Genomic DNA, 27924 nt, shown 5'->3' with positions numbered 1-27924 from the left:
CCCTGGTCACAACAGGAATTGCATAAAAGGTGGTGAAGAAGATATAGGCACATAGGCTCCAGGGTATCTTAAGTACCTCAAACGGCTCAAGATCACAATACCTCAAGGACTGCCTCTCCTCATATGAACAGACTCAGATCCTGTGATCATCATCTGAGGCCCTTCTTTGAGTGTATCCCCCACAAGAGCTCTGGAGAGTGACAATATGAGAATGGCCTTTTCTGCGGTGGCTCCGCATTTGTGGAATGCTCTCCCCAGGTACGCACTCCTGGCGCCCTCATTACAAATGTGGTGTTTTTGGGGGTGGGTTTATTGGGTTGTTGTTTTTATTTTGATTATGTATTTTGTGGTTTTATATTTTGATTTTATTCTGTGAGACCTCTGGGTAAAGGCGTCAAGCAATTTTGTTTTTTATCTTCAGCCTAGAGTTGGGCTGAATCTATGGCCTGTGGGAGGAGGGTTATTGGCTAGCTTTGCTTTTGTTTTATTATGTACTTTGTGTTTTCATTTTGAATTTTATGTTAAATACTACCCTGTGATCTTTTGAGGAAGGGTGGTATACAAATTTAATTTAAAAAATAAGTACCGGTATCTCAAAAAGAGATTTTGCAAAGTTTCATAAAGTCCTGAGAGTTGTTAGGAGACCTATTCCCCACACAGAGCTATACTTGCCAATGTAGCTAAACAGTCAATCCCTCTTCCCAGGGATCTCTGGGAAATGTAGCTCTGTGATAGTATCCTCTCAACACCCTTCATGAATTAAAGCTCCCAGGATTCTGTTTTTAGGGGGAGGCATCATCGCAGGGGGTTAGATTCAGGCTTCCCTCCAACTTACAATTCTATGATTCTATGACTGTTTAAAGTGGTATGATATGGCTTTAAATGTATTGTGCAGATGAGGCATTAAAATATTTGAAGGTCACTTACTCATAAACTGTTGTCCATCCATACTCATTGCTTTTGGTGGCAAGAAGACCTGTGGTGCCAGGATAAGTCATGAGAGCTAGATTGTAGCCCTGGGCATAAACTCTTTTGAGAATCCCATTGCTACTTATGGTCAGCCAGTATACTTGACCTCCAGGCATCACCAGCCAGAGAGGCAAACCACTGGCATCTCTGCGAATATGAACTGAATTCCCATTGCTGTTGGTAATGGTTCCAAGATCGCCTTCTCCGTTGTATGTGAAATTGTACATGAAGTCCCTTGTAATCAGATTGAGTGTGTGCAAGTGAGTCCCATTGCTGGTGAACTGATACAGTTCCTGGTCTGCTGGGGATGCAACCTCATAAATATTCATGTCATTGAGATGAGCCTTATTCCGACTGACTGCACGGATACGGATGTTGCCAAGGTCAGCTATATACAAGGTGCCGTCAGGAGATACAGCCAGGGAAGAGGGAGCTTTCAGTTTTGCGTCTTTGGCGAACCCACCATCACCTGCAAAACAACAGGGAGCAACTTTATTAAATCTGTACCTGATATGATTAACCAAACAAAAATAAGAACTCTCCAGACTTAATATTTTTAAAACTGTAAACCAATATTTTGCTCCAACAGATTTGTTTCCCACTATCTAAAGCAAGTACAATTCTTAATCGGTGCAGTTGAAGAACGGATACAGGAGATATAGAGGCTTCAGTTACCCTAATAGTTGTAAATCTACAGTGCCATTGGCTGGGCAGAGCTACTACATTTCAAGTGCCCAGGGCACAAAGAAGGTCACAGACAAATATGCTCTCCTCTGCAAAATCCACACTTTCTTGAATCAAAATCCATTTGTGAAGTAAGCAATGGGAATAGTCAAAAGCTAAAAAACTGAGTTTGTTGTTTTTCATAAAGTCCAGTAGAGTATATGTAAAACGGTTTTAAATACGAGCTCATGGAGATGGATACAGACTTACCAGAGCTTATAGCAGGCTCACTGAAATCAAAGGGACTTAAATTAGTCATCACTAGCTGAAGTCCCATTGATTTCAATTGGTCTATTAAGTTTAGATCCGACCTATTGTGTTTAGGTTTGCTGTACCAGAACTGAATTATTTTGTCACTGATGAACATTTAAGACTTGCTTGGCCATTTAGCAGCTGCCTCCCAGGCAGTTTCTTTCAACAATGCAGGAATGTAATGAAAGAAAAGACCCAGAACTTTCCAATGCCATTAAGATTATAAAGGTGCAGTAACTTCTGTGTCAAGAATGGCTTGCCCTAGGTTCTGAACCACTGAGGAAGCTCATGGAAGATGAAAGTCTATGTCTTCAGGCAGACCTACCGTATCTTCCCCAGAGTTCACAGGCTATTTTATCTGTTTATGATAGCCTTTCTTCTAGGGGTATGAACTGGGTTCAGCCACATTCTGAATCCTGAGCTGAAGGAATTTGCCTTGGAGGTTGTTAGAGGTGAAGTGGGATCAATGTTTTCCCAACTTTCAGACCAATTGCCCACGAACTATGATGAGAGACTAGAATATTCCTTATTTACATACTCCAAAACTGTTCAATATGCTCTTGTGGAAAAATACTTCATCTATTCTTCTGAAATTTGGCAGTATTCATTTTACACCCCCACCCACACAAGGAGGGGAAAGCTAGCCTGAAAATGACATCTTATTCTGCCCCAAAATAAATAAGCCAGAGATATGTCATTAAAACCAAAAAAAGGAGAAAATATTTAAAGGTGCCCAGCACGCACAAAAATACTGGACCTATTTGACTGAAACTTTGTGGACTTTATCCAACATGCAGGGGGCACAAAGTCTGCAGATTAACAAAGTGGACTCAGAAGGAAGTCAAGTAAAATTGGCCAGCCTACAAAGCATTTCAAATTGAGAGTTCTTTCCAAAGCACCAAATCAAGGTCTGAACCTAATAATATGGTTGTTGCCCACACCTGCTACCTTCTGCTAGCATCAGAGGAGAACGTTTTATTTCAAGTAGGAAGTAGAAGTTTTGTTTCAGTGTTTGCAGTACTCTCAAGTCCAACCATCCATAACTACTGATTAGCAAGGGCAAAGATCCCGTACACATGCATGTTGAGATCTTCAGATGAGGCCCTCATGGCTAGCTGCAACCAGTTGAAATCCATTCTGTGACAACCTTTCTGTTGTGGCACCCAGTTTTATGGAATCAAGCCCCCACCCACCCACCATAATAAGAAAAGCACTGTGTCTGATAAGCTTTTAATGCTTGCTAAAGATCTGTTCACCCAGCCATTTGTTGACTGTTAATGCTAAGCATTTAGAGGAAATGAGCTAGTTCCTTCCTGTTGTTGTTGTTGTTGTTGTTGTTGTTGTTGTTGTTTTTGGCCCCCCCTTCATTTTAACCTGTTACATTTCTTAGAAACTTGTTTGCAATGTTATGAACTGTCCTGTAATCAGTCATGAAGGGCAGTGTAGAAATGTTTTAAATAAAATAAATAATAAGGCAAGGTCCAGAAGAGGATAATCAGAAAAGAAAAGGGGAGCTCTGTGTCATTATGCTTTCTCATGCCTCCAAACATGCATGTTATCAACTATTTTTCCTTTGTCCCACCCTTTGTCCTGTGGCATCATTTAGCAATTTGATTCTCTTACAACAGCATCTGAATGCTTAACAAAAAAGCACGTGAAAGTTGTTCTGAATCACTATGCATCCCACCCCATCTCCAAGCAGACCTTGTAAAACATACTACAAATTATGGTGATGCAAGGCAAGATTAGTCACCCAATATCTTGTGCTGTTAATCTTCCTCATGCTGATGTAAAGCCTAAAATGACCTGAGATGCATCGTTTGCCATTCACCAGGTGATGCTCAAGGATGAACAGCTTCTGTTACATGAATGCTTATGTACTTCATCATTTGGAATAAGGAACTGGAAGAGGCAAAACCAGTTGGGGACCCAGAAAGAATGAAGACTGGACACTTGTGCAGAAACCCTAAAAAGGTAGAAATTTGCACGTGGAACAAGGATGGAGGAGAATTTCGTTTGACCTGAATTTTTAAGCAGATCAACTAGATTTACACTTCCTACATTACTATATAAACATTTGTACTGTGCACTTCTCTGAATTTTGCAATGCACTTTTGGTTCCAAAATATGTGTACAAATAATGTGTATTTCATGGGGCGGGGAGTATACAAGGATTACTATTTTATGGGGGAATGTATATAAAAATATTCAGGCATGCATATTTTAGTGGAGGGGTTTAGTAAGTGAATTTTTCAAGTGTTTTTTGTTTTGTTTTTTTAAACCCAGGGAATAAGGGGCGGAATAGACTTGTGTTAACATGCATGTAAAACTGGCACAGTATGGGAGTAGATGGATCCATACATCCATTGTGTGTGTATGTGGGGATAGGAATCACTCTTTCTGGCTACACTACTGATTCCACTCGGTGACTATAACTTCTCCACAAGGGGATACATACATACTTGCACAGATTTTGAACTGGTGTCCTTCGATTTTTGCAGGATTGTGCATTCAGATCCTTTTGCAGGATTGTGCATTCAGATCCAGTGTTGGTGTCTATGCATGTTAGGTGCAGAAGTAATGATCAATGCAGGGAGATCAAACAGGGATATGCATATCTGTCAATTTAATTTTCTCACAGTTCCTTATTTTTCCAATCTTAAAAGTGAGCACATTTCTGTATCTGTCAGCATTAAGTAGGCAATAAGTAACTATAAGGCAATAAGTAACTATTCTACTTTCAGAAGACAGCTGAAGGCGGCCCTGTTTGGGGAAGTTTTTAATGTTTGATGCTGTACTGTTTTTAATATTCAGTTAGAAGCCACCCAGAGTGGCTGGGGAAACCCAGCCAGATGGGCGGGGTATAAATACATTATTATTATTATTATTATTATTATTATTATTATTATTATTATTGTGTTAAAATGCACGTTTAATATGTAGCTTTGACTAAAATACACTTTGACTAAAATACACATTTTTGCAAAGCAATTTTTCTTCATGCATTTTATATGTTATTTGCATCAATATATGTATTAGTTATGCATACTTTGCCCCAGTATATGCATTTTATTCACACATTACTTGGCTGGAGATTTGCACTGCAAAATTCAGAGAAGTGTAAATTTCAAAGGGTGGCTGTGTTTCAGTTCACACATTGTTTTAGAAAATGTGAATTAGGTGTAATTCACATATAAATGTGAACTGAATCAATTTTCCCCTCATCCTTTGATGTAATGCCAAAAAGCATGATCCTAATCCCTCTCTGTACATTTCTATCCAGCATGACCATCAACACAGGACTCAGGATTTCTTGTGACATTAATCTCACAGTCCTAATTTCATTACCACTTCCATTAGCAGACACATCATTTTGTAGATGACAAGGGATTTGTCATTGTCCTTTCTGCAGGTGATTTTGCAGTCCTGAAAAACGATTAAAATCATAGAAACAAGGAATTGGAAGGGACCTTGTAGGTCACGTAATCTACACCACCTTACATGCATGATCTGAAAAGCAGGATGAAACTACAGCATCCTTAACAGACATTTATCCAGCTTCTGGTTAAATATCTCTGGCAAAGGAGAACCTATTACCTTCCAAGGCAGACTGTTTCACTGTCTAACAGCTTGTATTGATAGGACCCCTCTCCTCACATTTACCCAAAATCTGCTTCCCCAATCTCTCTACCCATTGGTTCTAATTACGGAGAACAAGTTTAATTTATGTTATAAATAATGCTACAATAATGGAACTCCCTGTTTATTAATTCAACATGTAGGAAAGAAGCAGCACAACTAATTATTGAATCTTCACATATCTGAATTTCTCTTAAGAATGACCAGTAGGATCTGAAATGTGTTGGATTAATACACATCTCTTTTGTCTACTCTGTTGCCTATTGCTCCTGCTTCCAGTTCTTTTATCTTCTATATGACAGGTTTTTAGATAGCACTAGCTGTCAACTAGCTACTGGGCTAAGCTCAAGGCTCTGGTTTTGGTGGCACTAGACTACCTATAAAATCATCTCACCAGCTACATACTCAAGTAATCACTGTGTTCTGCAGGAGAGGGCATTCTGCAAATGCTATACTATCACAAGATCCATTCTATTACAAGGTCTTTAGTGTGGCACCTTCTCCATCACCATTTGATTCTATAAAAGCATTTTTAAATAACTGTTTCTAGATATGCAACTTTTCTATACATGTTATATGGAAATGCTTTGGGATGCCCAATGGGAAGCGATTACTGTTTCCCCCCTGTCTATAAGATGTCCCCATGTATAAGACGCCCCCTATTTTGGGGGACTCAGATTTAAGAAAATGGCCTCGGCACTATCCGTGTATAAGATGCCCCCTAATTTTTGACATAATTTATTCGGGGGGGGGGAACCTAGTCTTATACATGGAAAAATATGGTAATTAGTGAGCCAGTGTGGCATAATGGTTAGTGTTAGACTAGAACCCGGGAGAGCAGGAGGTTCACAATCCCCACTCAGCCATGAAGTTCCCTGGGTGACCTTGGGCTAGTCACCATCTCTTAGCCTAACCTACCTCACAAGGTTGTTGTGAGGATAAAATGGGGAGGAGAACTATGTACACCACACTGAGATCCTTGGAAGATAAAAGTGGTACATCAAATAAATAAATAAATAATATTTGAATGGTACTATGATGTTTCCTCTTAAATTAGTCTTCTTTAGGCTAAACACATCCAGATAATTAAACCATTTCCCACAGAAATTTGTTTACATGCCCTTTATTATTCTCTTTCCCCTCATTTGAACACACAGTGGTTTGCAGCTCCCCATTCTAAACTATGTCCTCTCTCTCCTGCTACTGTTGGATTAGTTGACCAAACCACCATAAAATGAATCAACTGCCCTTTTCTCATCCCCTTTCCTAATGATGTTTTTGGAGCATGAACATTAGACTGACATACGGGAGGCATACTCATTTCAGCATGAGGGTAATATCCAAGCTGGCTCATTGTTTCATTTTGCCCACAGCTCAATCCAATCCTATGGATATGATAATGTGACTCATCCTGACCTGAAACCTGTTTTGAGTCACGTCAACAGTGCCCTGTGCAAGAAGTATTGCATTGCACAGCAGAGATGAGGAAAGCACTACTAGCAGTGCATGAATCTGTCCTCACAGTACCACAGGATCATGTTATCCAACCATCTGAATTTCCGAACTGTGAACAGTGGATACCAGAATGAAGATTGAAGGGAAAATGTGGAAACGTAAAATTCACAGACATGATAGCTTGAAATAGGATTCTTACATACTTTTATGAATTCTTTGGGATTTCCTCTGCTTCAGAAATTCAGATTTCAAAGCTTTTGAGGGCATTTTTTTTTTGTGGAGATCAGAGGGACAAGCTGTTACATCAAACTAAAAGTCTTCAGCTCAGTGGCAGAGCATAAGCTCTGCATGCAGAAGGTTCCAGGTTCAATCCCCAGCATCTCCAGGTTTTTTTTAATATATGAAAAAATGTTTTTTTAAAAAAAAAACTTGAAATTTGGGCCCACTTCTACAGACGGTGTAGACAACAATAAGCTAGATAGACCAAGGGTCTGACTCTGTATTACAGAATTAGGTAATTTATATACCACTTCTTATTTCAAAGAAATCTCTATGTCAGGGATGGCAACCTTTTTGGTTCTGTGGGCCACATCCATATCACGATCTAGCCTTGTGGGCGATGTCTGACATGTGGGAGTGCTGCCTGCTACCTGCAATTATCTGATGTCCCAATGACATCAAGCAATAGGGTGCTTTGAGGTCCTGAAGTTGAAGACCTGAGTATTTTTGTCTGGCTGGACTATTATTATTATTTATTGAATTTATATACCGTCCTACAACTGGAGGTCTCAGGGCCGTTCACAGAACTATGTCATTGAACTACGATAATGCTTCATGTTTGCCTGGATGGAGGACAGAGAGGAATTAGTATGTATAATCTAGCCTATTGTACAAAGATAACATTTACATTCCCTGCTCTATCAACTTTTGCCTTTGGCTCCATCTACCATTGATGTGTCTCTTGGAAGGCTGCCCAGAAGGAAAGCAGCCATTGTTCCAAAATATTCTGCACCCTTGTTTAATACATACCAGAGAAACAGTCACAATTGGGGTCAATCTTACAGTCACAATCTGATGGAGCTCCAGCCAAGATGGAGATTTCACCATTAGTTGTAACCTGTTGGATGCGGTTGATCTTCCTTTCATCAGTCTCGGCAATGTACAGCACGCCACTGTGAGATACGCCAATGGCTCTTGCCGACTCAAGTGTGGAATGGATTGCCACTTTGCTGACCAAAACGTGATCTATGCCTGGCACCTGGCAGTGAATAGGTCGGCCTGCAATAATGCGCACTTGCTGATTTTGAGAAATTTGCAGCACAATGTTATTGTCCAGAACATATAACGAATTGTCAAGGGGGTTGACAGCAAGGTCTGTTGGCCATTCCAAGCGGACCTGCAAAAAAGAAGGAATAAAGCAAGAGTCAAAGAAGTAGTTTCTCCATGGTTTCCACTTTTGGCCTAGTAGGATGCTTGTGTGCCTGTGGGTGAAATCAGGTCAGTGAAGCACAAGCCAAAGTTGTGGACAGCCAGTATGGCGTACTGGTTAGAATGCTGGACAAGACGTGGGAGACCCAGGTTCAAATCCCCACTCAGCCATGAAAATTACCGAGAGGAAAAAATGTATGCCACCTGGACGAAAGATGGGGAAAAGATGTAATAATAACATAAATAAACTCTCTTCCAGTTGACACTCTTTTGACCCCTTGATCTTGACTCAAATTTGTCCAATGCCCAGGCCCAGACTTTGGGGGTGAAGTCCAAAGCACCACGAGCTGGAGGGCCTTCAACACAGCAGGATGTTTTACAAGGCCAGCCCTCTCATTAGGCTGAGTGAGGCAGTTGCCTCAGGCAGCAGTTGCTGAGGGACAGGGGGTGATGGCAAAGTGATGAAGGACAAAGCTGTGCATGCCCTGTCCCACCTAAGTGAGCTGAATACTCTCAGGTGTGGAAGAGGATGCCATCCCATTGCCGGTTCTGAAGTAAGATTCACTTGCCAGCCTGGTTGGAGCCATCTCATCCTTTTGCCTCAGGAAGAAAAATGTCTTGGGCTAACTTTGCTAACCTGCCATATTTTGAAATAAATTAAGACAGAATACATTATTCTTAGTTATGGCTTTTCTGGACTTATTTTCTGGGTTCTGGGGTACTGTACAAAAGGAGCAGACCTGCTTATTGCATGAGCTGAACTTTGATTTCAGGAACCCAGGGTGGTCATTATGATTACAGAGATTATTCTTCCTACCAAACTTTGATATAAACATCACAATGGGACCCAATGGGCCCATGAAGATGGGCAACTGGATGGTTGACAGCTCTCTGACAGGACCAAAGGAACCCTCTAGGCAAGAGAAATCTAGTTACTTCCTCTTCTCATTAAAAGCAGGAAAAAGAGAATTTATCCCCATGACCCACTGAAGCCTGTGCTGGAACAACACAGAAGTTTTGGTTAATTGGGAATGAAATAGCTTATTACCTTGGTCCATTGATATCTTTGGGTAACTTCTGAATATACGTGTTCCCTGATCAGAGTTCAGAGCTACCTATGTTTCTCTTTGATTAAAATGAGGAGCAGCTGTTCATGGAAAAGTGTTCCAATTATAAACCAGGAAAGACTGAGTGAAAGTAGGGGTGGGGTGGGATCTAAAATATGAACTGGGCACTTCAAGGTTGAGCAGAATGATGTTTTTCCCTGATGTCCAGTGCTCAAGTGTGTGCCTTTGCATTAAACTCAAATAGGAAGATGTATCTCTTAGAGTGAAAGGACACTGCTTTTAATCAATGTATAATTTCAGAGTTAAGCAAGTAGGTCTGGATAAAATTTTGGCTGATTTAAGTTAAACTACAACACTTTTCTCTATTCCCCCCTTTTTTATTCTCTTGTGAGTTTGTTGCTGAAAGGTTGACATTGCATGGTCCCACTGTGAGAGTTTTGATTTCAAGAGAGACGGGGCTGGGTGGCTCATTTTTTTGAATGTCCCAAAAGTATGTTCGTGAAATTAGAATATAATGTTTCCTTTAAATAATATATTTTCCCCATTGTAGGATTTTACTTTGAAGCATTAGAGAAACTGAGAAAGGAGGAAAGTTAATTTGCAACCTACATATCTAAGCCAAAAACCAAATGGTTTCCAGGTGGCTCTTCCTGGCTTGAGTATAATTTTTGACCTAGTTTTGATAAAGGAAGCAGAAGAATTCAATGATGAAAATTAAAGGAAAAGGAACAAAGAGGGCTCAGAAGCATTATGTAAGTCATAATTAATAAAGGCCTAATTTTTAGTGAGGAGTAATATGATTCAGCATAGATATCAGAGAAAACCAAGCAGTGGTTGGAGATTTAAAATGAGAAAGGTTTTATGTTAGGGAAACACACAAAGAAGTAGAATTTTCTTTTTTTTGGGGGGGGGGAGTTGAGGCTTCTGTCTGTCTGTCTGTCTGTCTGTGGATGCTTTCTTACAGCTTTCCTCTCCCTATACCAACAACACTTTTCCTGAAAGCATGCAGATCTTAGGAGATAGGAAGAACAGAGTGGCTGGGGGAACCCGGTCAGATGGGTGGGGTATTAATAAATAAATAATAACTCCCTTTTCTATTTTTCTTTTCCCTAATCCACATGAATAATTTTTGCTTCATCATTAAGTGGGGATTTGAACCTTGGGCTCCTCAGCCCTAGGCCTTGTCTGCACTATGCATTTAAAGCAGTATCATACCTCAAAGAGCCCTGGGAATAGTAGTTTGCTAAGGGCCCTGGGAGGTGTTAAGAGATCCCTATTCCTCTCACAGAGCTACAATTCCCAGAGTTCCTTGGGAAGGGGGATCAACTCTCAAATCACTCTGAAAAAGCTGTAGCTTTGTGAGAGGAATATGGGGTTTCCTAATAACTCTAAGCATCCTTAACATACTACAGTTCCCAGGATTCTTTGGGGAAGTCATGACTGTTTAAAGACATATGATACTGCTTTAAATATATAGAGCAGGTGAGGCCTAAGTATGATGCTTTGAAAACTTACCACACTGGAATAACTGCTTGCTTATATCCATCAAGCAATTTAGCAGCTTCTTACTCATGCCTGTTGTGTGATCTGTGACAGCAAACAGAGTGGGTACAGAAATGAACCAAAGTGCTTAAGGGTCATTATTTTCCTGCTGTAATTAAGGCTTTTTTGAGGGGGAATAATTATTTGAGTGCAAAAAACACCACCATTAGTGCAACATGGATACATTTTCCCATTGTGTCCGTATGAAAACACTGATGGCAAACAGAATTTATTTTCCTCTGACATTCAAGCATGTTAGTTCCACAGCATCCCCTATTAAGGTGGGCAAATTATTATCCTTCAAGCAACTCATGCAAATAAGCAAAAACAAATCCTGTCAGGCAACATCAGTCACAATTTTTCCATAACATGCTTGCCGCTGTTCAGGTTGTCATAAGCAGTGTGAGCAAGCTGAAAATGCTGGTCAAGAGTATAATACAGTATATTATTATTTCCACAAGAATAAAAATGTTTGGAAAAGAATATATTCTGACATAAGACGAGTGTTGCTGGTCCCATATGAAACACATCAAATATGGGTGATCCCTCCAGGGTGCCATTTGGGTAGTCCTACTACTATGAGCCCCCTCTCTGGACATTTGGACAGAATCTTTCCCTTTGGGCTCCTTTATCTTTATATTTTGATTGTGAATAGAGGGGTCGAGCTCCTTCCTAATCTCTCTCTGTTTAGACTAAGGATCCAACCTAATAGAATTTTCCTCTGGCAACTTGTGACAGTAGCTGTGAGGAAGGCAGAACCTCCAAGCTGGTCCAATTTGTCTGCAGGCAAATTCCTCCATGGCTCCAAATACAGTGACAAAGTAACTCCACAGCAAGGTCATGTACATGCACTAAGGTAAAGGAACGTGGATGCTGCTGTGGTCTAAACCACTGAGCCTCTTGGGCTTGCCGATCGGAAGGTTGGAGGTTCGAATCCGTGCAATGGGGTGAGCTCCGGTTGCTCTGTCCCAGGTCCTGCCAACCCAGCAGTTTGAAAGCATACCAGTGCAAGTAGATAAATAGGTACCACTGTGGCGGGAAGGTTAAACGGCATTTCCGTGCGCTCTGGTTTCCGTCACAGTGTTCCATTGTGCCAGAAGAGGTTTAGTCATGCTGGCCACATGATCCAGAAAGCTACCTGTGATCAAACACCGGCTCCCTCAGCCTGAAAGAGAGATGAGTGCCACAACCCCACAGTCGCCATTGACAGGACTTAACTGTCCAGGGGTCTTTTACCTTTTTTTACGTTTTACATGCACTGCCCACTTTCTGTTGGGCAGAGCCAAAACATGCAGGGTGAATGGGTGGAACATCTGTTGACAATTGCCAAGCTGACCTGAGTGAAGCCAGGCTTCAGTTAGGTCTGCCACACACTACAGTCCCCTAGCTTGGCCATGACTGGCCAGTTCAAATTTTGAGGTCCTGATATTCCCCATGGCCAGCCAAGGCTGATGATACCACCAGCTGGTTGCACAGGAAGTCTTTGTCCCACCCCTTGACCCACACAGGGCCACAACTGCTGCCACCTTTCCTGCAGAGAGACATTTGAAGAAACCTGCTATACTGTACTTAGATAATTGATGTTTTAACAAAGCAAGGTTAATGAGATTATTATGCCTTAACCTGCTTGGTTACAATGGGTACACAACAAAATTTAGAATACTCATTAAATGATTAAATTTGTCCTTTTCATCCAGGGGATTTTCTTTAAAAATATTGCTATCTGGCATTAAGATGAATGTGGCTGAGCTCACCATTCTGGCAGGTGGTGGTGATATTTTGAGAGGAAGATGAATGGGGCGAGCCAGCTGGAAACAGATTCTAGTCCTTAAAGACACCTGTTTCACACACACCCCACACACACTATACATATTTTAAGGAAACTATGCAAGGCTAGTATATTATAAAATCCCAGGCTTTTCAAAACTGTTGATAGGGCCACAGCTCAGTGTTTTGCACGCAAAAGGTTCCAGGTTTGATCTGTGGCTTTTCTTGATAGGGCAGGAAAATATTCTTGCCTGAAACCCCTGGAGAGCTGCTGCCAGTTAGTGAAGGCAATGCTGAGCTAAGTAGTTCAATAGTCTGACTTGGTGTAAGGTATTCTGAACGGACAAGGTCAAATGGATGAAATATGTTCTGCCTCTAATAGAAGACAATAACATATAAAATAATAATAATAATAATAATATTTATACCCCGCCCATCTGGCTGGGTTTCCCCAGCCACTCTGGGCGGCTTCCAACCAAATATTAAAAACAGTACAGCATCAAACATTAAAAACTTCCCTAAACAGGGCCGCCTTCAGTTGTCTTCTGAAAGTAGAATAGTTACTTATTGCCTTGACATCTGCTGGGAGGGCATTCCACAGGGCGGGTGCCCCACCCCTTAAGATGCCAAAATCAGCCCTCCCAGGACCTGCAGCCATTGGGGGAGGGAAGGAACTGTGATATAGATTCCTCAAGCATCTGATATGACTGAGCCATGATGCAAAAAATGTTCAGTATAACTTCCTACATTCAGCAACTCAGGGCTAATTTTATTCATGAAGTTCATGAATAACCAAGGAAAATATATGGTTAACTCATGTATGTGGCACCAGTGGCCCTTCCTATGTCGCTGGATTCCAACTTCCATCATCAGTGGCTATGCTAGCTGGGGCTGATGGGAGTTGGAGTCCAACAACACACAGAAGGCCTCAAATTCCCGATCCCTTGGTTATCTGCTCAATGAAGAAACAATAATCCTTACTTTAAATTTAGAGATAGAAGCAAAACAAAATAAAAAAGGCCAAATCTATGCTTAATTATAATGTCAGGAGGTAACTAACGCAATGCATTTTCTTGGCATCACATTAACAACAAACAAGGATCTATTGCAGCACGTATTATGATAATTTATTCCATAAGATCAACTGGAGATAAGAGGAAGGGGGGAAAGTGTCTGATGCACAGTCAATATTTTTTCCAGGCAAAATGTCAACTAAGCTAAGTACTTCTTCCCCAAAGTAAACTTTCTTTTCCATAGGATTAACTCATTTAAAACAACAACAACAACAATGGAAGAATATTATAAAGAAATGAATCTGGTATCATAAAAGTGCTCATACTACCATTAAGACTCTCCAGGCAAATCAGGAAGGCGAAGGCAGGTGGCAGCACATGATATCAATTACTATTATGCAAATTGTTTGAACAAGATTCCTGATGTCTCCTTGGTGCTTAAATCTGTGAGACTACTGCTGTGCTGAAATCTGTCCTCCAATTTCTTTAAGGGTTTCCCCCTTTTAACTCTGTAAAAAAACTTCCATTTTTCTGTCCATTTTCCATTGCTGTGGCTCATCCCTGTGACTGCCCCCACCCTGTTCTGACCCATGACCTATTCTGCCCCCTCCTCCCCCCGGCTCATCCCTGTGACTCCCCCCATGCTGTCCCGACCCATGGCCTATTCTGTTCCCTCCTTCCCCCAGCTAATCCCTGTGACTCCCTCCACCCTGTCCCGACTCATGACCTATTCTGCCCCCTCCTTCCCCCACCCCTGGGTCATCCTTGTGATTCCTCCACTCTGTCCCGACCCATGACCTATCCCGCCCCTCCTCCCCCACCCCCGGCTCATCTCTGTGATTGGCCCTATCCTGTCCTGAACCATGACCTATCCCACCCCCTCGGCAGTCTGCAAAGCCGAGCCGAGATGCTGTGGAGAGGGAAGGTTTCTTAGCTGCAGTACCAGTGTAGCCATCGCTAGAGGGCACTGCTTTGCAACCTCTCCTGTGCTCCCAGCATCCCCGGCTGTCTGAGTTTTGTGTTCGGGAACAGTGGGTTTTACCTGCTTTACCTGCCATAGGTGTGACATCTATCTATACAAACAGTATGCAAACCCTTGCATATCCGCATGTGATGTTGTGTCCAAATTTGAACGCAATCTGTCCAGCAGTTTCGGAGAAAAGTCAGGACACACAAACATGCCCTTTTTACATTAAATATATATAGAATAGATTAATTAATGCAGAATTGTAAAACAACAACAACCTGGGGTGAGTGGGTGGATTTTCAATACAGTACTATATTAGACACATCAATATGAGTGAAAAACAAAACCACAGTTTTTAATTACCTGAAGAGTTTAAGTAGTGAGTTTACCTAGGTCAGATTCTTCTACTAATATAGCAATAAGTGGGAACAACGATTTCTTTCTAGGTGGTTCATAAGCCTGGCAACACAAAAGCTAATAACAAATGTCCTTAGGTATCTGTCACCTACATATTTTACACAGTTTAAATACAATAAATTATGATAAAAAGTAAGTCTAGAGTGGCAGACTAGGGTAATATCTGCTGTTTCCAGGAATTCTTCTTGTTGTGAGTGAACTGAGAGTTTGTTTGAACCATGGGTGAGAACTCAGAGGCTGAGAGGGGGGATGTGTCAGAAGGAAAATGAACTATTTATTTATATATGACACTGTGTTAATGCAACATATGTATATGTATTTTTTGTAACATTTTGTTTAAGTGGTCTGCTGCTTCAGTTTTCTGCACACCACTTTGTGATATTTTTTAATATATTAAGTGGTAAAGAAATCAATCAATCAATCACAAGCATCCATAATTCAGACCTATACATAAAGCAAGGAATGTTTTCAGATGTAAAAATAATTAAGGATGGGAGCACTGAGTTTCCCCCTTCCCCCTGAACCATACCTGCCAAGTCTCCTGTTTTTCGCGGGAAACCCCCGTTTTTAAAGCCGTTTCCCGTTGTTGTCCAGAATGGAGGAATATGCCGTAATTCCCCCAGATTTTCAAAAACTGGGCAGAGCTGCACCGGAAGTCGCTTCTACGCGCGTAGAAGTGACTTCCGGTGCTGCTCTGCCCATATCTGGGCACCGGAAATCGGGCAGCCCTGGCACCGGAAGTCGCTTCTACGCATGTCTGAACTCCAGAGGCTAGCCTGCCAGGCAGTTTGGGGCAAAACACACTTACTTTTCCTGTACCTGACTTCATATTTAACATCAGGTACGGGAATCTTCAAGCCTCGGCTAAAATGAAGAATATGGAATGTACTCCCAAATGCATTCCTGCTTCTTCCTTTGAGTAAAAAAAACACTCTTGAATTTGGTGATTTCTTCTGTTGCGCTGCATGGCAAAAAAACCCAGTAATTATAGCAAGACCTTGTAGAGGAAGATCCTTTGCCATGCTGACCTGAATTCAAGCTGGCAACACTTGTGCCACTCCTGCAAAGGAAAAATGTTCATGCGCATCTTCCTTTGTAGGGGCTTGATGCAAGCAACAATTAGTAGTGCAGCTGATATCTACCAAAAGCTTTAACCAGAGCTTGCTGTGCCACTTGACACCACCCAGCTGTCAAAATAGGTTGTACAACCTACCCTGTTTCTCCGCAAATAAGACATAGCCATAAAATAAGCCGTAGCAGGATATTTAAGCATTCAAGGAATATAAGCCTTACCCCGAAAATAAAGACATAGTGATCGGCGCAGCAGCAATGCCTGCTGCAGCAGCAGCAGGAGGAAAAAAATAAGACAGCCCCTGAAAATAAGCCATAGTGTTTTTGTTTTTTGTTTTTTGAGGAAAAATAAATATGAAACGGTGTCTTATTATAGGAGAAACATGGTTATGTACAACATGCTCTGAACACACTCGAGGCTTCCTTAATGTAGGGGCACCTCTATCAATGAAACCCCCCCCCATTAGTGTTAATGCAAATGTACCCGAATATACTGGGTGGGCAGAAGGAGAATGGGAAGGGGGCATTACTGGGAATGGTTTATATGTGTGGAATCCAAATAACATTTGACCTGCTAGGCAGGTAGTGGCATTGGCTCACCTTTAGGTGGCTCTCATCTGCTTGCAAACTTATTCAAGAAATTTTAGCTTATTTCTATTCCACCTTTTCCCCAGAACCGGGACTTAAGGCAGCTCACAAAAATTACAGCTAAAATACCCCTAGCTAAAGCCATATAAAAATAATAATCAAACTATCTATGGAATTAGTCCAATATAAAAACATATCTATTAAAATGCAGATAGTTTTTAAAAACACAAAACACTATTAAGGGTCCTCTCCTTTTAAAAGAAACCTGCTAGAATACAAAATTCTTCACCTGCTGGTGGAAGGACAGCAAGGAATTGCAGCTTAGGAGGCTGAGCTCACCGTGCTTGTTGCTTGAGACTCAGAGGATACAGGTTTATCTTTAGCAATTGATTACACACTATGTCACAGCTAGGGATACCTAAAGGATTGGGTGATAAGATCTGCTTCACTGTTCCATCAGGATATATCTTCTACTAAGTTTTATTCTTTATTGATACAAATGTCATGTGTTAAATAATTTTCCTTCCAGGAGGAAAAAAAAAGTCAATAGATTTTGGGATGGTAGGTGGGCAAAATTGTTGGTGTGATTAAAACAAAATTAATCCTGTTTTTTTTTTTAATCATTCTCTATCATGGAAACCTATGCCATAGAAAAACTATTAGACTTTATGGTGGCTCGAGCCTGATCTCTGAAAACAGACGATTTTAGTTATAAATAAATAAATATCCTTGTCCTAAAACTGATTGTTTTGTAACAGCACCAAATAAAGAATACTGCAATAATTGTTTGCAAGTCAAATGTAAGAGCTTAAGGAGCATTTGAAATTGCCAGGGCTTTGTGGAAGGGAAGAGGGAGGTGGGACCCAGCTGGGGAACCAAATGGAAATGAAAAATATTCTTCTGACAATTTGTTTAAAGCCAATGTTCTTGGTTGAAGGGTATGTACTAAACATTATAACATGAACATTAAAGATGGAGCAAGGCTAACAGTTTATCAGCAGCTCATTATTTAGTGCAGAAATGAATCAATTTATTTGACAGGCAGGTAAGAGTCTGGTTCTCTTGGGGAAACTACAAGAGATCAGAACAATAAATCACAGATGGGAAAGCTGTGGTCCTCCAGATGTTGCTAGACTCTCATCTCCCATCTGCCCAAGCCAGCATGGCCAGTGTTCAGGGATGACGGCGTTGTTGTCCAGCAACCTGGGAGAGCCACAGGTTCCCCATCCAAGCTATAACAGAACAAAAATCTGTTGAAAGTTACCATTTCCAAACAATCTGTAGCCTAGGCCACAGACCTCTTTGATCAGAGCTTCCTACTGGGTGACGGAATAATTTGACTGGATTGCAAATTAACACTGATTAAACTTTTCTTCTCGCACATCAGCATGTCAGATATTTTTAAATCATACACAAGCAAAATGTGAGTCTGATTGCATGCGTTCCATAGCAATTAAAGTTGCTTCAGTAAGTTTGAAAAGTTATGACAACACTTAGCACCTGTTGGACTAATGCTAAGGCAGAAGTCTCCACTAAAAATGCAGTTTATGTGAAAAAGGATATAGGTGTCCCAGAGGATAGAAAGCTGAACATGAATCAGTAGTGTGCTGTGACTATTTAAAAAGTGAACACATTCTTAAGCTATATTATCAGAAACATCATCTCCAAACAGTGCTATTTTTCGAATAAAAAGGCCCTGTTACCAGACCATATGAAGCAACAGTTCAGTTCTGTTCTGTTCTGTGCTAGTCAGGCCACAGTGGAAGCACTTTGTCCAATCCTGGGCACTAAATTTTAAGAAGGATGTTGACCCACTAGAGGCAACCAGGGCAGTGAATGGCTTGGAAACTGCACTATGGGGGTGTCCAGAAAAGGATCCCCCACCCCGGAACCTTCATTATGTCTGCCAATGAAGCACAAAGCATCAACATATGTTTCACATACAATAAAGAAAGTCATTACAGTAACTAACATGGCCCATGTACTCTTCTTTCACTTGTTGGTAGTTGCTGAATTGGTGTGTGTTGGAATTTGCAAATGCTCACTTCATAAGGCCATCTGGGTCATTGCTGGATATAACAGAGCTTCAGCTCTATTGACAGGAGCAAGCCAGCAGGGAATCACATTGTGCATGATGGAGTTAACTCTTTTTCCCCCTTTTTTGCTGTTGGTGTAATTGTAGGTATGGAACTGTATTGAATGTATTGATGATATAAATGGCAATACTTTTTTATAATAAAAAAACTCTCTCTTTTTTTAATAGCAAGAACAGGATCTGCACAAGCTTGGCAGTGTGCCAGGCCTAATAAGTACAGAGACTCTTGCCCCATGGATCATTTGCTGAGACTGAAGGCCCCTGCCCCTCTACAGTTGTTTCCATGCCCCATATTTCGTCTAGCCATTCCTTCAGTTTGTAATACGTTTTATCTAATTTTAATATTTCAATTTTTAATTGTTATACCTCACCCTGGGATGAAATGTGGGTAAGAAATATTAATCATTATAATTTCCAGGGACTATCCTGATGAGCTCCCTGCACTTCAAAATCTGGCACTTCGTGAACTGGTCTAAATTCAGCCCATGTCAATTTCACATGGAACGGATGTCAAATGAGATGGAACATTTTAGCATTTTAAGATGCTTATGATGTCAGTGATTCAACGTCAAAGGAAGAATCAGGAGCAAGCATTAAGTGTTGTATTCAAGCCATGGCTGCAAATACCCCTGCCAAAAGATGGGCTTGCAGTCAGCGCTGAATTTAAATGAAAGCATTGCTTTCAACAGAGACCAGCTACTCAGCAGCTCAGCTCAGGAGCTCCTGAGTGGAACCAATACCAGGGGGACTTGCATCTGGTGCCAAATATAAAAGGTGCCAAATGTAAGTCCCACTTGCACAACAATAACTGGGAGTGTGTTCTAAGGCTTCTGATTGTTCCTTTGCAGCTGTAGCTTTACTGCCATACACAAATTAAGCCCACCAGGAATCTTAATTTGGCCTACAAAAACTGTGTAGGCAGATGGTTTTGGCTGAGGGAAAAAGTCTTGTGGGGCCAATTAAGACTCCTGGTGGGCCTATTTTGGCCCATTGGTTGGAGGTACCCCATCCTCGTTGTAACCATGCTAAAAATATAAGGTAAAGGTACTAGATGGACTAAGTCGAGGGGGCTGCACTGCCTGCCATGATGCTCCTGGGTGCTGTTCTATGTCTTATTTTTAGCATTTAAAGCCCATAGCAAGCTGGGACCAGATTACCTAAGGGACCACCTCACATGTCCCTGCCCAGCAACTGCACTGCTTATATGAGGCACTCCTGAAATAACTGCTTACCCTACTGATGTGCTTAATTTGTCCTAAAAACTGGGCTTTTAGTGTTGCAGCTGCAGCCATCTGGAATTAATTGTGAGTTGAAATAATGAATAAATAATGGCTTGACTTTTTCTGCTTGGATCCCGTTCCCGTTCCTGCCGATTTATAGCTGCTGGGTGTAAGCTGCGTTCCAAAGTGTGGGCTGCTGTTGTAACATTTAGTTTGGCTTTTCGGCACAGTTAGCAGGGCTGCAAACCTGAGTTGACTATTTGTCTTAAAATAAAAAGGCCATTTTAATGCCACACGAGGGTCTCATTAACTCTGCTAGTTTAAATACTTCACAGCTACCATGCAATAGCACGGCTCTAGCCATTCCTTTTATTCAATGGCAACAGCTGACTGACCATTATGCTTTCTGTAATGTTTCTATAAAGTTTCATTTATTAAGAGGCTGTTTAGTGCGCCTGAGTTTATTTGGTTTTTAAACATAAACGGGGCGGGGGTGGTGGAGGATGCATTTTGGATCTCTCAAAGCCCAAGAGGAAATGAACAGCTCCAAAGGGCCACAACTCTCGAGATTTAAGAGTTATTTCCCTCCATCTAATAGGAAGGCAGTATCCTTCATTAAGAATATTATCTCTATGTGTGCATGCCAGATGTTCTGAGACAGCGAATAGAAGTGTCACACTAGAGGCAATCTTGAAACAGATTTTTGCAAATACAGCATTTTTAACACAGCATTGTATTCTACGAGCCGTAAGTAAATAAATACATAAACAATTGCAGACACATACAAAAGCAAAAGCTTATTTGCTCAGCTTAGGGTTTGTCCACACTTGCCCCACTTGCCTAGAAAGCATGGGTCTAAGTAGTTTTCCATTTGGCCCACTGCTTTCCCTGAGGAAACACACTCTTTAGCACTGAATCGGAACACATGTCAATAAATGGAAAACCCAATTGATGTTTGCTGCAATTCAGCAGTAAAGATTGAGTTTTCTCAGGGGGAAGTGCAAGACAGGCAGAAGGCCGGATGAGCCCACAATTCCATTATACTGATGATCTCAAAGTAAGTTTTACAGGCTGCTGCTGCACAACCTAAAGAAAGTTGATTAAAACCACCATGCTTATTCAAATGGTGTCCTTAGCACATGTAATTTCTGCAGACCAAAGGAAATTTGTTTCCATGTGGAACAGCTGCAACATATAAAAACGATTAGTGTCTACCTGAGTGATGTCCATTCCAGCATCACAGCTCAGTGGCTGGGTTGACGTGAGACCATTTGAGCCTATTAATGTTGTGATCACATCATTTCCATCAATCTTCCGAATCATGGTGCCATCAACAAAGTAGATGAAGCCGTGCTTATCTACAGTAATACCTATTGGGGAAGAGGAAAGGAGATTAAGCAGGAAAACTACCAGGGACCAGAACTATAAATCAGTGTTGGGGGAGCCAGTGGCTCTCCAGCTGTTGTTGGACTCTCATTAGCCCCAGCAAATATGGCCAATGGCCAGGGATTATGGGAGTTGTGGTTCAGCAAACAACACCTGGAGAGCATAGGTTTCCCCAGTTCTGCTATAAATGCTGGCTTTGTTTCATTCCATTGGCTTTTTCTGATTTGATAATATCCCCTCATTTTATTTGTCTTTTTATGTGTGTTCAAATTCATGAAACCATCTGGAAAAAAACCCCTCTGAAAGCACAGTGAACATCCTGTGCTTTTGTGAACATGCTTTACTCTCATAAAGAATGAAGAAACAGTGGGGAAAAATAGCTCAAAGCAATGAGGTTTATGAAAACACAAACTCCAGCCTGAAAATCAGTAGTTTGATTTAAACTGAATTTGCCAAATGATGATAATAAACAATATTTCATATATCAATCTACCTTTCTATTTTAATATTTCTATCTTGCCTCTCTTACAGCTTGAACTAGCTTAAAAATACAGCTACAAACTATTTTAAGAACTGTAAAAACCTGTTTATTATTTGTATATGCAGCAGTGAGAAAAAAGATACAGTGGTGGTGAGCAGTATGTTGAAGACAGGGCAGAAAGATTAAGCCAGCAAACATCAAACTACCTTAGACAGATGGGTAGGAACAGAGGAGCAAAAGAAACTGACTTATACTGAGTCAGACCATTGGTCCAACTCATTCAGTGCTGTATATACTGACCCTTATCAGAATTTCTGATAAGTTTCCCCCCAGCTCTGCCTGGTGTTGTCAGTGACTGAACATAGAACCTTCTGCATGCAGCAGTGGCCCTTTTCACATGTAGAAGCATCATTGTCATTATACGTCCTTATAATATCTATATTCTAAATTTTATTTAGTTCCTTTGATGCAGAAATCTACTACCAAAGCATGTAGTTATAGTAGAAGGATTCAGGTTCTACAAGCAGGTCCACCTTGAAAGCATGTTTCTTAAGTGACTGCAATGTTTTTTTAAGAATAAAATACATGCACACACACACACAGCTTTTAGGATGTGACTTTAAGCTATATTCTGGAAATGGGGGAACCTGTGGCCCTCCAGATATTGTGAGACTACAGCTCCTTTCATCCCTTGCCACTGACCATGTTGGCTAGGGCAGATGGGAGCTGGAGCCCAGCACCATCTAGATAGTCATTGGTTCCCCATATTTGCCCTGCACACTTTCATTGAAGTTCTGAGCAAACATGCATGGGATTGCATTGCACAGATTGGGTTAATAGTGCACAAACAGATAAAAATGTGGATGTGGACTTCACGGTGAAAAGTATATGGAGGACACATCAAAACTGAAGGAAGCCCCCCTCCCATAATGCAAAAAATTGGAAACAATACAGTATTGCACAAAGGTTCTGCAGAAAAATGATGTATTCCTGCCTTCCTGAGAGCTGGTTTAAAGATTGATGTTTCAGAGGGTGCAATAAAAAGTGGTATATTCTCGGTGGTGTTAGCCTGTAAGAAATCAGAAAGGTCCAAACCTTGGCAAAGATCTGGGATGGAGGACCTGTTGAACTCCAACTCGCATAATCTCTCACCATCGACCATGCTAGCTAGGGTTCATAAGAGTTGAAATTCAACAATATCTGGAGTACCATGGGTTTTCTGTTCCTGACATGAATATTATACCATAAAAAGTTAAATCCCAGTGTTTGTTTCCTTGATGAATAGTAGTAATTCAGACCATGGAAACAGAGTAGGAATCCTAGAAATATGTAACAGGAGCAGAAATGAACTGGGCACTGGGCCTGCTTTGTCTGTCATCTCATGCAGAGTACAAAGAAAAATTTTCATATATCAAAACAGAGGAAGGCATCACAAAAAAAGTACACAGAAGAAAAGACAGTAGTGTGCATGGGAGTGATTCAAGCAAATGTGAAGTATAACAAGCAACAACTGATGGATTGACATTTTATTGAGAAATGGGGAGTGGCATTATGGGGCTGGCAACTGGATCAATAAACTTATCATGGGCTGGAAATCTAGAAAAGATCTGGCAACCGTTTTCTCCAAATGCCATTAAAATAGACAATGAACAGTTATAAAGGATATTGAATCAGGCATCAGAAGTGTTTAAAGAGGGCAGAGGAACTTTAAACCACATAAAGGCATAAATGACATTATGTTTATGACATGCTGTTTATAGCATGATGGTTTTTTAAAAAGACTATTACAGCAAGGTAGGGAGCCATGCAACTACCAAGCAACTTTCTCACAGACAAAGAAGGTGATACTACCATATGATAGAATCCATTCTTGCCCATCTAAGGTGACAAGTGATAGGGGTATGAACAGACCTCTAGATTTGTCTTATATTTTGTTTTGTATTGTATTGTATTTTGAGTTGATGTTTTATTCTGAATCACTCTGTGCATGCTCTACTTCAATCTGTGTTTGTGGTGTTCTCTACATACCTCTGGCATGACTTGTCATAGGGAACCGGATGGGTCGGAAAAGCCCATTTCTTTCTATTCCCATACATTGTCACCAACAGAGCGCAACTATGTTCAAATTGACAAAGAGGCACTGGCAATTGTGTCAGGAATCAAAAAGTTCCATGATTATGTGTATGGTCGCCATTTCTCCATTGAAAGGGACCACAAACCGGTGTTAGGGTTGTTCAACCCGAACAAACAAACGCCGCAAATTCTCTCCCTCAGAATGTTGCGTTGGTCGATATTCCTGAACGGGTTCCAGTACACCTTGACCCATGTGCTGGGGAAACGGTTGTGCCACGCTGATGCGCTGAGTTGATTGCCCCTTCCTGGTGGGAGCAATGGGGATCCCACTAGAAACACTTCCGGGGGTCCCTGTAATGGCTACTGATATAGCTGAGAAAATGAGGAAAGATGCCGTTCTCTCCCGTGTGCTCACTTGGGTGGGGAGGGGGTGGCCAGGTGGTCCGCATGAAGAAAAATTCAGGCCTTATGCAACAAGGCAGCATGAGTTGTCCATGCATAAGGGTTGTCTCCTGTGGAGAGATAGGGTGATCATCCCAGCACCACTGAGAAACAGGGTTCTTGAGACACTTCACATGGGACACCCGGGAATGGTCAGGATGAAGTCGCTAGCCGGATGTTATGTGTGGTGGCCTGGAATGGACCAGAATGTAGAACAATGAGTACGAACATGCAAGGCATGCCAAGAGGTGCGGCCAGAAGTGGCCAGAGCACTGGTCCACTGGTGGGAGCAGTCCAGGACTCCCTGGAGCTGGCTGCACTTAGATTTTGCTGGGCCATTCCAAGGGAAGGTCTTTTTGGTTATCGTCGATGTATATTCCAAATGGTTAGAAGTGGCGATGGTCCCTAGCATGGCATCAGCTGCCGTAATCATGGTGTTGAGGCAGCTGTTTGCAACCCATGGGTTACCTGAGACCATGGTATCAGATAATGGGGCAGCTTTTGTATCCCAAGAATTCAGGGCATTCTTGGCTGATAACTTCAAAACAGGGGTCACATCTTCGCCCTTTCACTCATCCTCCAATGGGCAGGCTGAATGCATTGTAAGAACAGCCAAAGAATCCATTGCGCGCTTAATGGAGGGTAACTGGTCAGCTCGCATTGCGCGAATGTTATTTTTGCAGCATGCGACGCCGTGTACTGCGACGGGCAAGTTGCCAGCCGAGCTGCTCTTAGGTAGAAGACTGGTAACGGTGCTGGATTATGTCCACCCAGATAAAATGCTAAACCGTGATTCAAGAGCAACCCCCCAGGCTGAGACTGACACATCAAGGTATCTCGCCCCTGAAGATCTGGTCTGGGTGAGGAACTATTCACGAGGTCCGCAGTGGGTGGCCGGTGTGATCACCCGGGCTAGTGGACCTGTGTCCTATTATGTGACCTTGGGAAATGGGCAAGTTTGGAAGAGACATATAGATCAGCTGAGGCGCCGGGCGCTCAGCAGGGAGGAGTCAGATAATTCATCCCTGGCTAATGATGCACAGCTGCGAGAGCAGAGTGAAAATGGTCCAGAGGTGCAGTCACCAGGGGCTTCAGCAAATGAACCAGGGTCCGCTAGTCCTCATGATGATGAGGTACAGGTAGGGGACCCTGAGCTGTCCGGGACTCCATCCGTTACTGACGAAACCACTATAGCAGCCCCTCCACCGCAGGTAACACCCAATCCAGTACCTGTGACACATGTTGTCAGGAGATCAAGTAGAAGTCGTAGGACCCCATAGTACCTGAGGGATTACGTCTGCTGCGCTCACTAGGGGGGAGGGGTGTTGTGTATTGAGTCAAAGGATTTAATATCTATATTACTATTGTATGTATTTGCATTAGGGTAAAGTAACTGCCTTTTTGTTCCAGAAGGTACAGCTACTATTGGTTCATTTAAGCTGCTGTATTTGGATCCTCTGTCTTATTGGTTTTCTCCAAAAGGCAGCACTGTGATTGCCTGATATTGTTCCCTCCAAAATGTATCCCTTTCTAGCTAGTCCCCCGTCCCTATAAATGTTGCTTTCCTCTCCTCAGAGCTTAGTCTTGTTTGCTTTAATAAAGAAGTGTTACTAGAGAACTGTCTCCAGCATATTATGTCAAGAGAGCTGAAATCACAAACCCCACGTCACAACAAAACCCCTTCTGGGTCTTAGTAAACACACCCACCCACCCCTTTATTGTGGTCCGCAGACCCAAAATTAGTAATCACAGCATCTTTTTCTAAGTGCTCACGGATTGATTGTTTAACTATACATAAAATACTATAAAATCGTATATAAAATTATATAAAAATCGTATATATAATGAAAGGCAGAATCAAAGATAAAGGTTAAACAACAGAACAAGGGGCAAGAAAAACAAGCAATAAAAATGATTAATGAAATTATAATGAAATCAGGGTATCACCATGACAATTTATAGCTATTCATGAAAGCACCTTTGCATAGATCTTTGCAACAGTGGAAAAGGAGACAATTTATAAGTCACCCCACCCCCCGGCCACAAAAGGCACTATCTAACAATAGTTGCGTGTGAAGACCCCCAAACCCCCTCCAAAATAAATCACACAGGACACAGAATATTTGTTTAAGATTTTTGGTGTTAATTTGGCCACAACTTTATTGATTACAGCATGTGAGAGGTTGCTTAGGCATTGGTTCAGACTACCTGAACCTGCACCGGCAGGAACAGGACTGACAACTGGATTTCCGCTTCTTAGTTCACCCTAGATGCTCCCAGGAACTCTGGCATGGGCAAATTCCTGAGAGGGGATCGGACAGAGCAAATCGAGCCCCTGGATTCCTTTAACGGAATTCCCTAGCAGCAGCAACAAAAAATGAGGGGCAGGCACAGCCAATCCATAATCCCCTCCACCAAAGAATGAACCAATGCCTAACCGCCAACCTTTCAAAGTTGTGATGATTTACTACACGGTAGGCAAAAACCAAATGGCACCAGCCAATCAGCCAAGTGGCAAAATTCCTACAGGGTCCCTGCTCCAAAAACAGACGACCCCTAGACAGGCATAGCAAGGTCAAAAACACAACCTTAAATTAAAGGAGAGTCTCCACCCCCATCGTTCTGCCCGGACACTGAGGTCCAGCTCCAAGGGCCTTCTGGTGGTTCCCTCATTGCGAGAAGCCAAGTTGCGGGGAACCAGGCAGAGGGCCTTCTCGATGGTGGCGCCTGCCTTGTGGAACGCCCTCCCATCAGATGTCAAAAAGGAAAACAGCTACCAGATTTTTAGAAGACATCTGAAGGCAGCCCTGTTTAGGGAGGCTTTTAATGTTTAAGAAATTAGTGTATTTTAATGTTTCTGTTGAAAGCTGCCCAGAGTGGCTGGGGTATAAGTAATAAAGTATTATTATTATTACAGGGGGGGGGGAGATCCACTGCACGATGTGAAAGAGAAAGTACTTCCCCTTGTACAGCCCCTTGAATAGCCCCTTAGTTGCCAAACTCTACAGAAAAGTTTCCCCAGTAACAAAGAGACAACCAATGAGGTGCGGAGGACATCCAAACGAGCCCGCCCCAGCAACAATAAGGCAGTTTGGTGATCTCACCGCAACACGTGGCTCTCAATGATTTGGAGGACACAATATAACAGTATCTCTTTGTTGTTGTTTAGCTTATACCTTTTGGAGTAAAACCACAATAAAAAAATATCCAGAACTTAAAGTGAGGTTCCAAGTAAAAAGGACAATATGTAACGTAGAATATCTTCTATCTCAGCAGGTCCACAAAGGCATCTGTACTGAGCCTGTGGATATTGGCAATCAATCATGCCAA

The 27924-nt window shown here is 41.8% G+C and overlaps 1 protein-coding gene across 3 annotated transcripts in view; it reads right to left on the bottom strand.

The window, feature by feature from the left end:
• Positions 1-27924, bottom strand: part of TENM1 (teneurin transmembrane protein 1) — a 375340-nt gene that overhangs the window by 32898 nt on the left and 314518 nt on the right. For all 3 annotated transcript variants that reach the window (XM_060270164.1, XM_060270166.1, XM_060270165.1), the window contains exons 23-25: positions 21429-21583; positions 8068-8434; positions 928-1438 (exon numbers count right to left, since the gene is read on the bottom strand). In XM_060270164.1, the coding sequence (XP_060126147.1) occupies positions 928-1438; positions 8068-8434; positions 21429-21583 (1033 nt within the window). The remainder of the gene's footprint in view (positions 1-927; positions 1439-8067; positions 8435-21428; positions 21584-27924) is intronic.

The sequence above is a fragment of the Zootoca vivipara genome, chromosome Z (genome assembly GCF_963506605.1).
Source record: "Zootoca vivipara chromosome Z, rZooViv1.1, whole genome shotgun sequence".
Lineage (NCBI taxonomy): Eukaryota > Metazoa > Chordata > Lepidosauria > Squamata > Lacertidae > Zootoca > Zootoca vivipara.
This window is presented reverse-complemented; position numbering and strand designations above follow the sequence as displayed.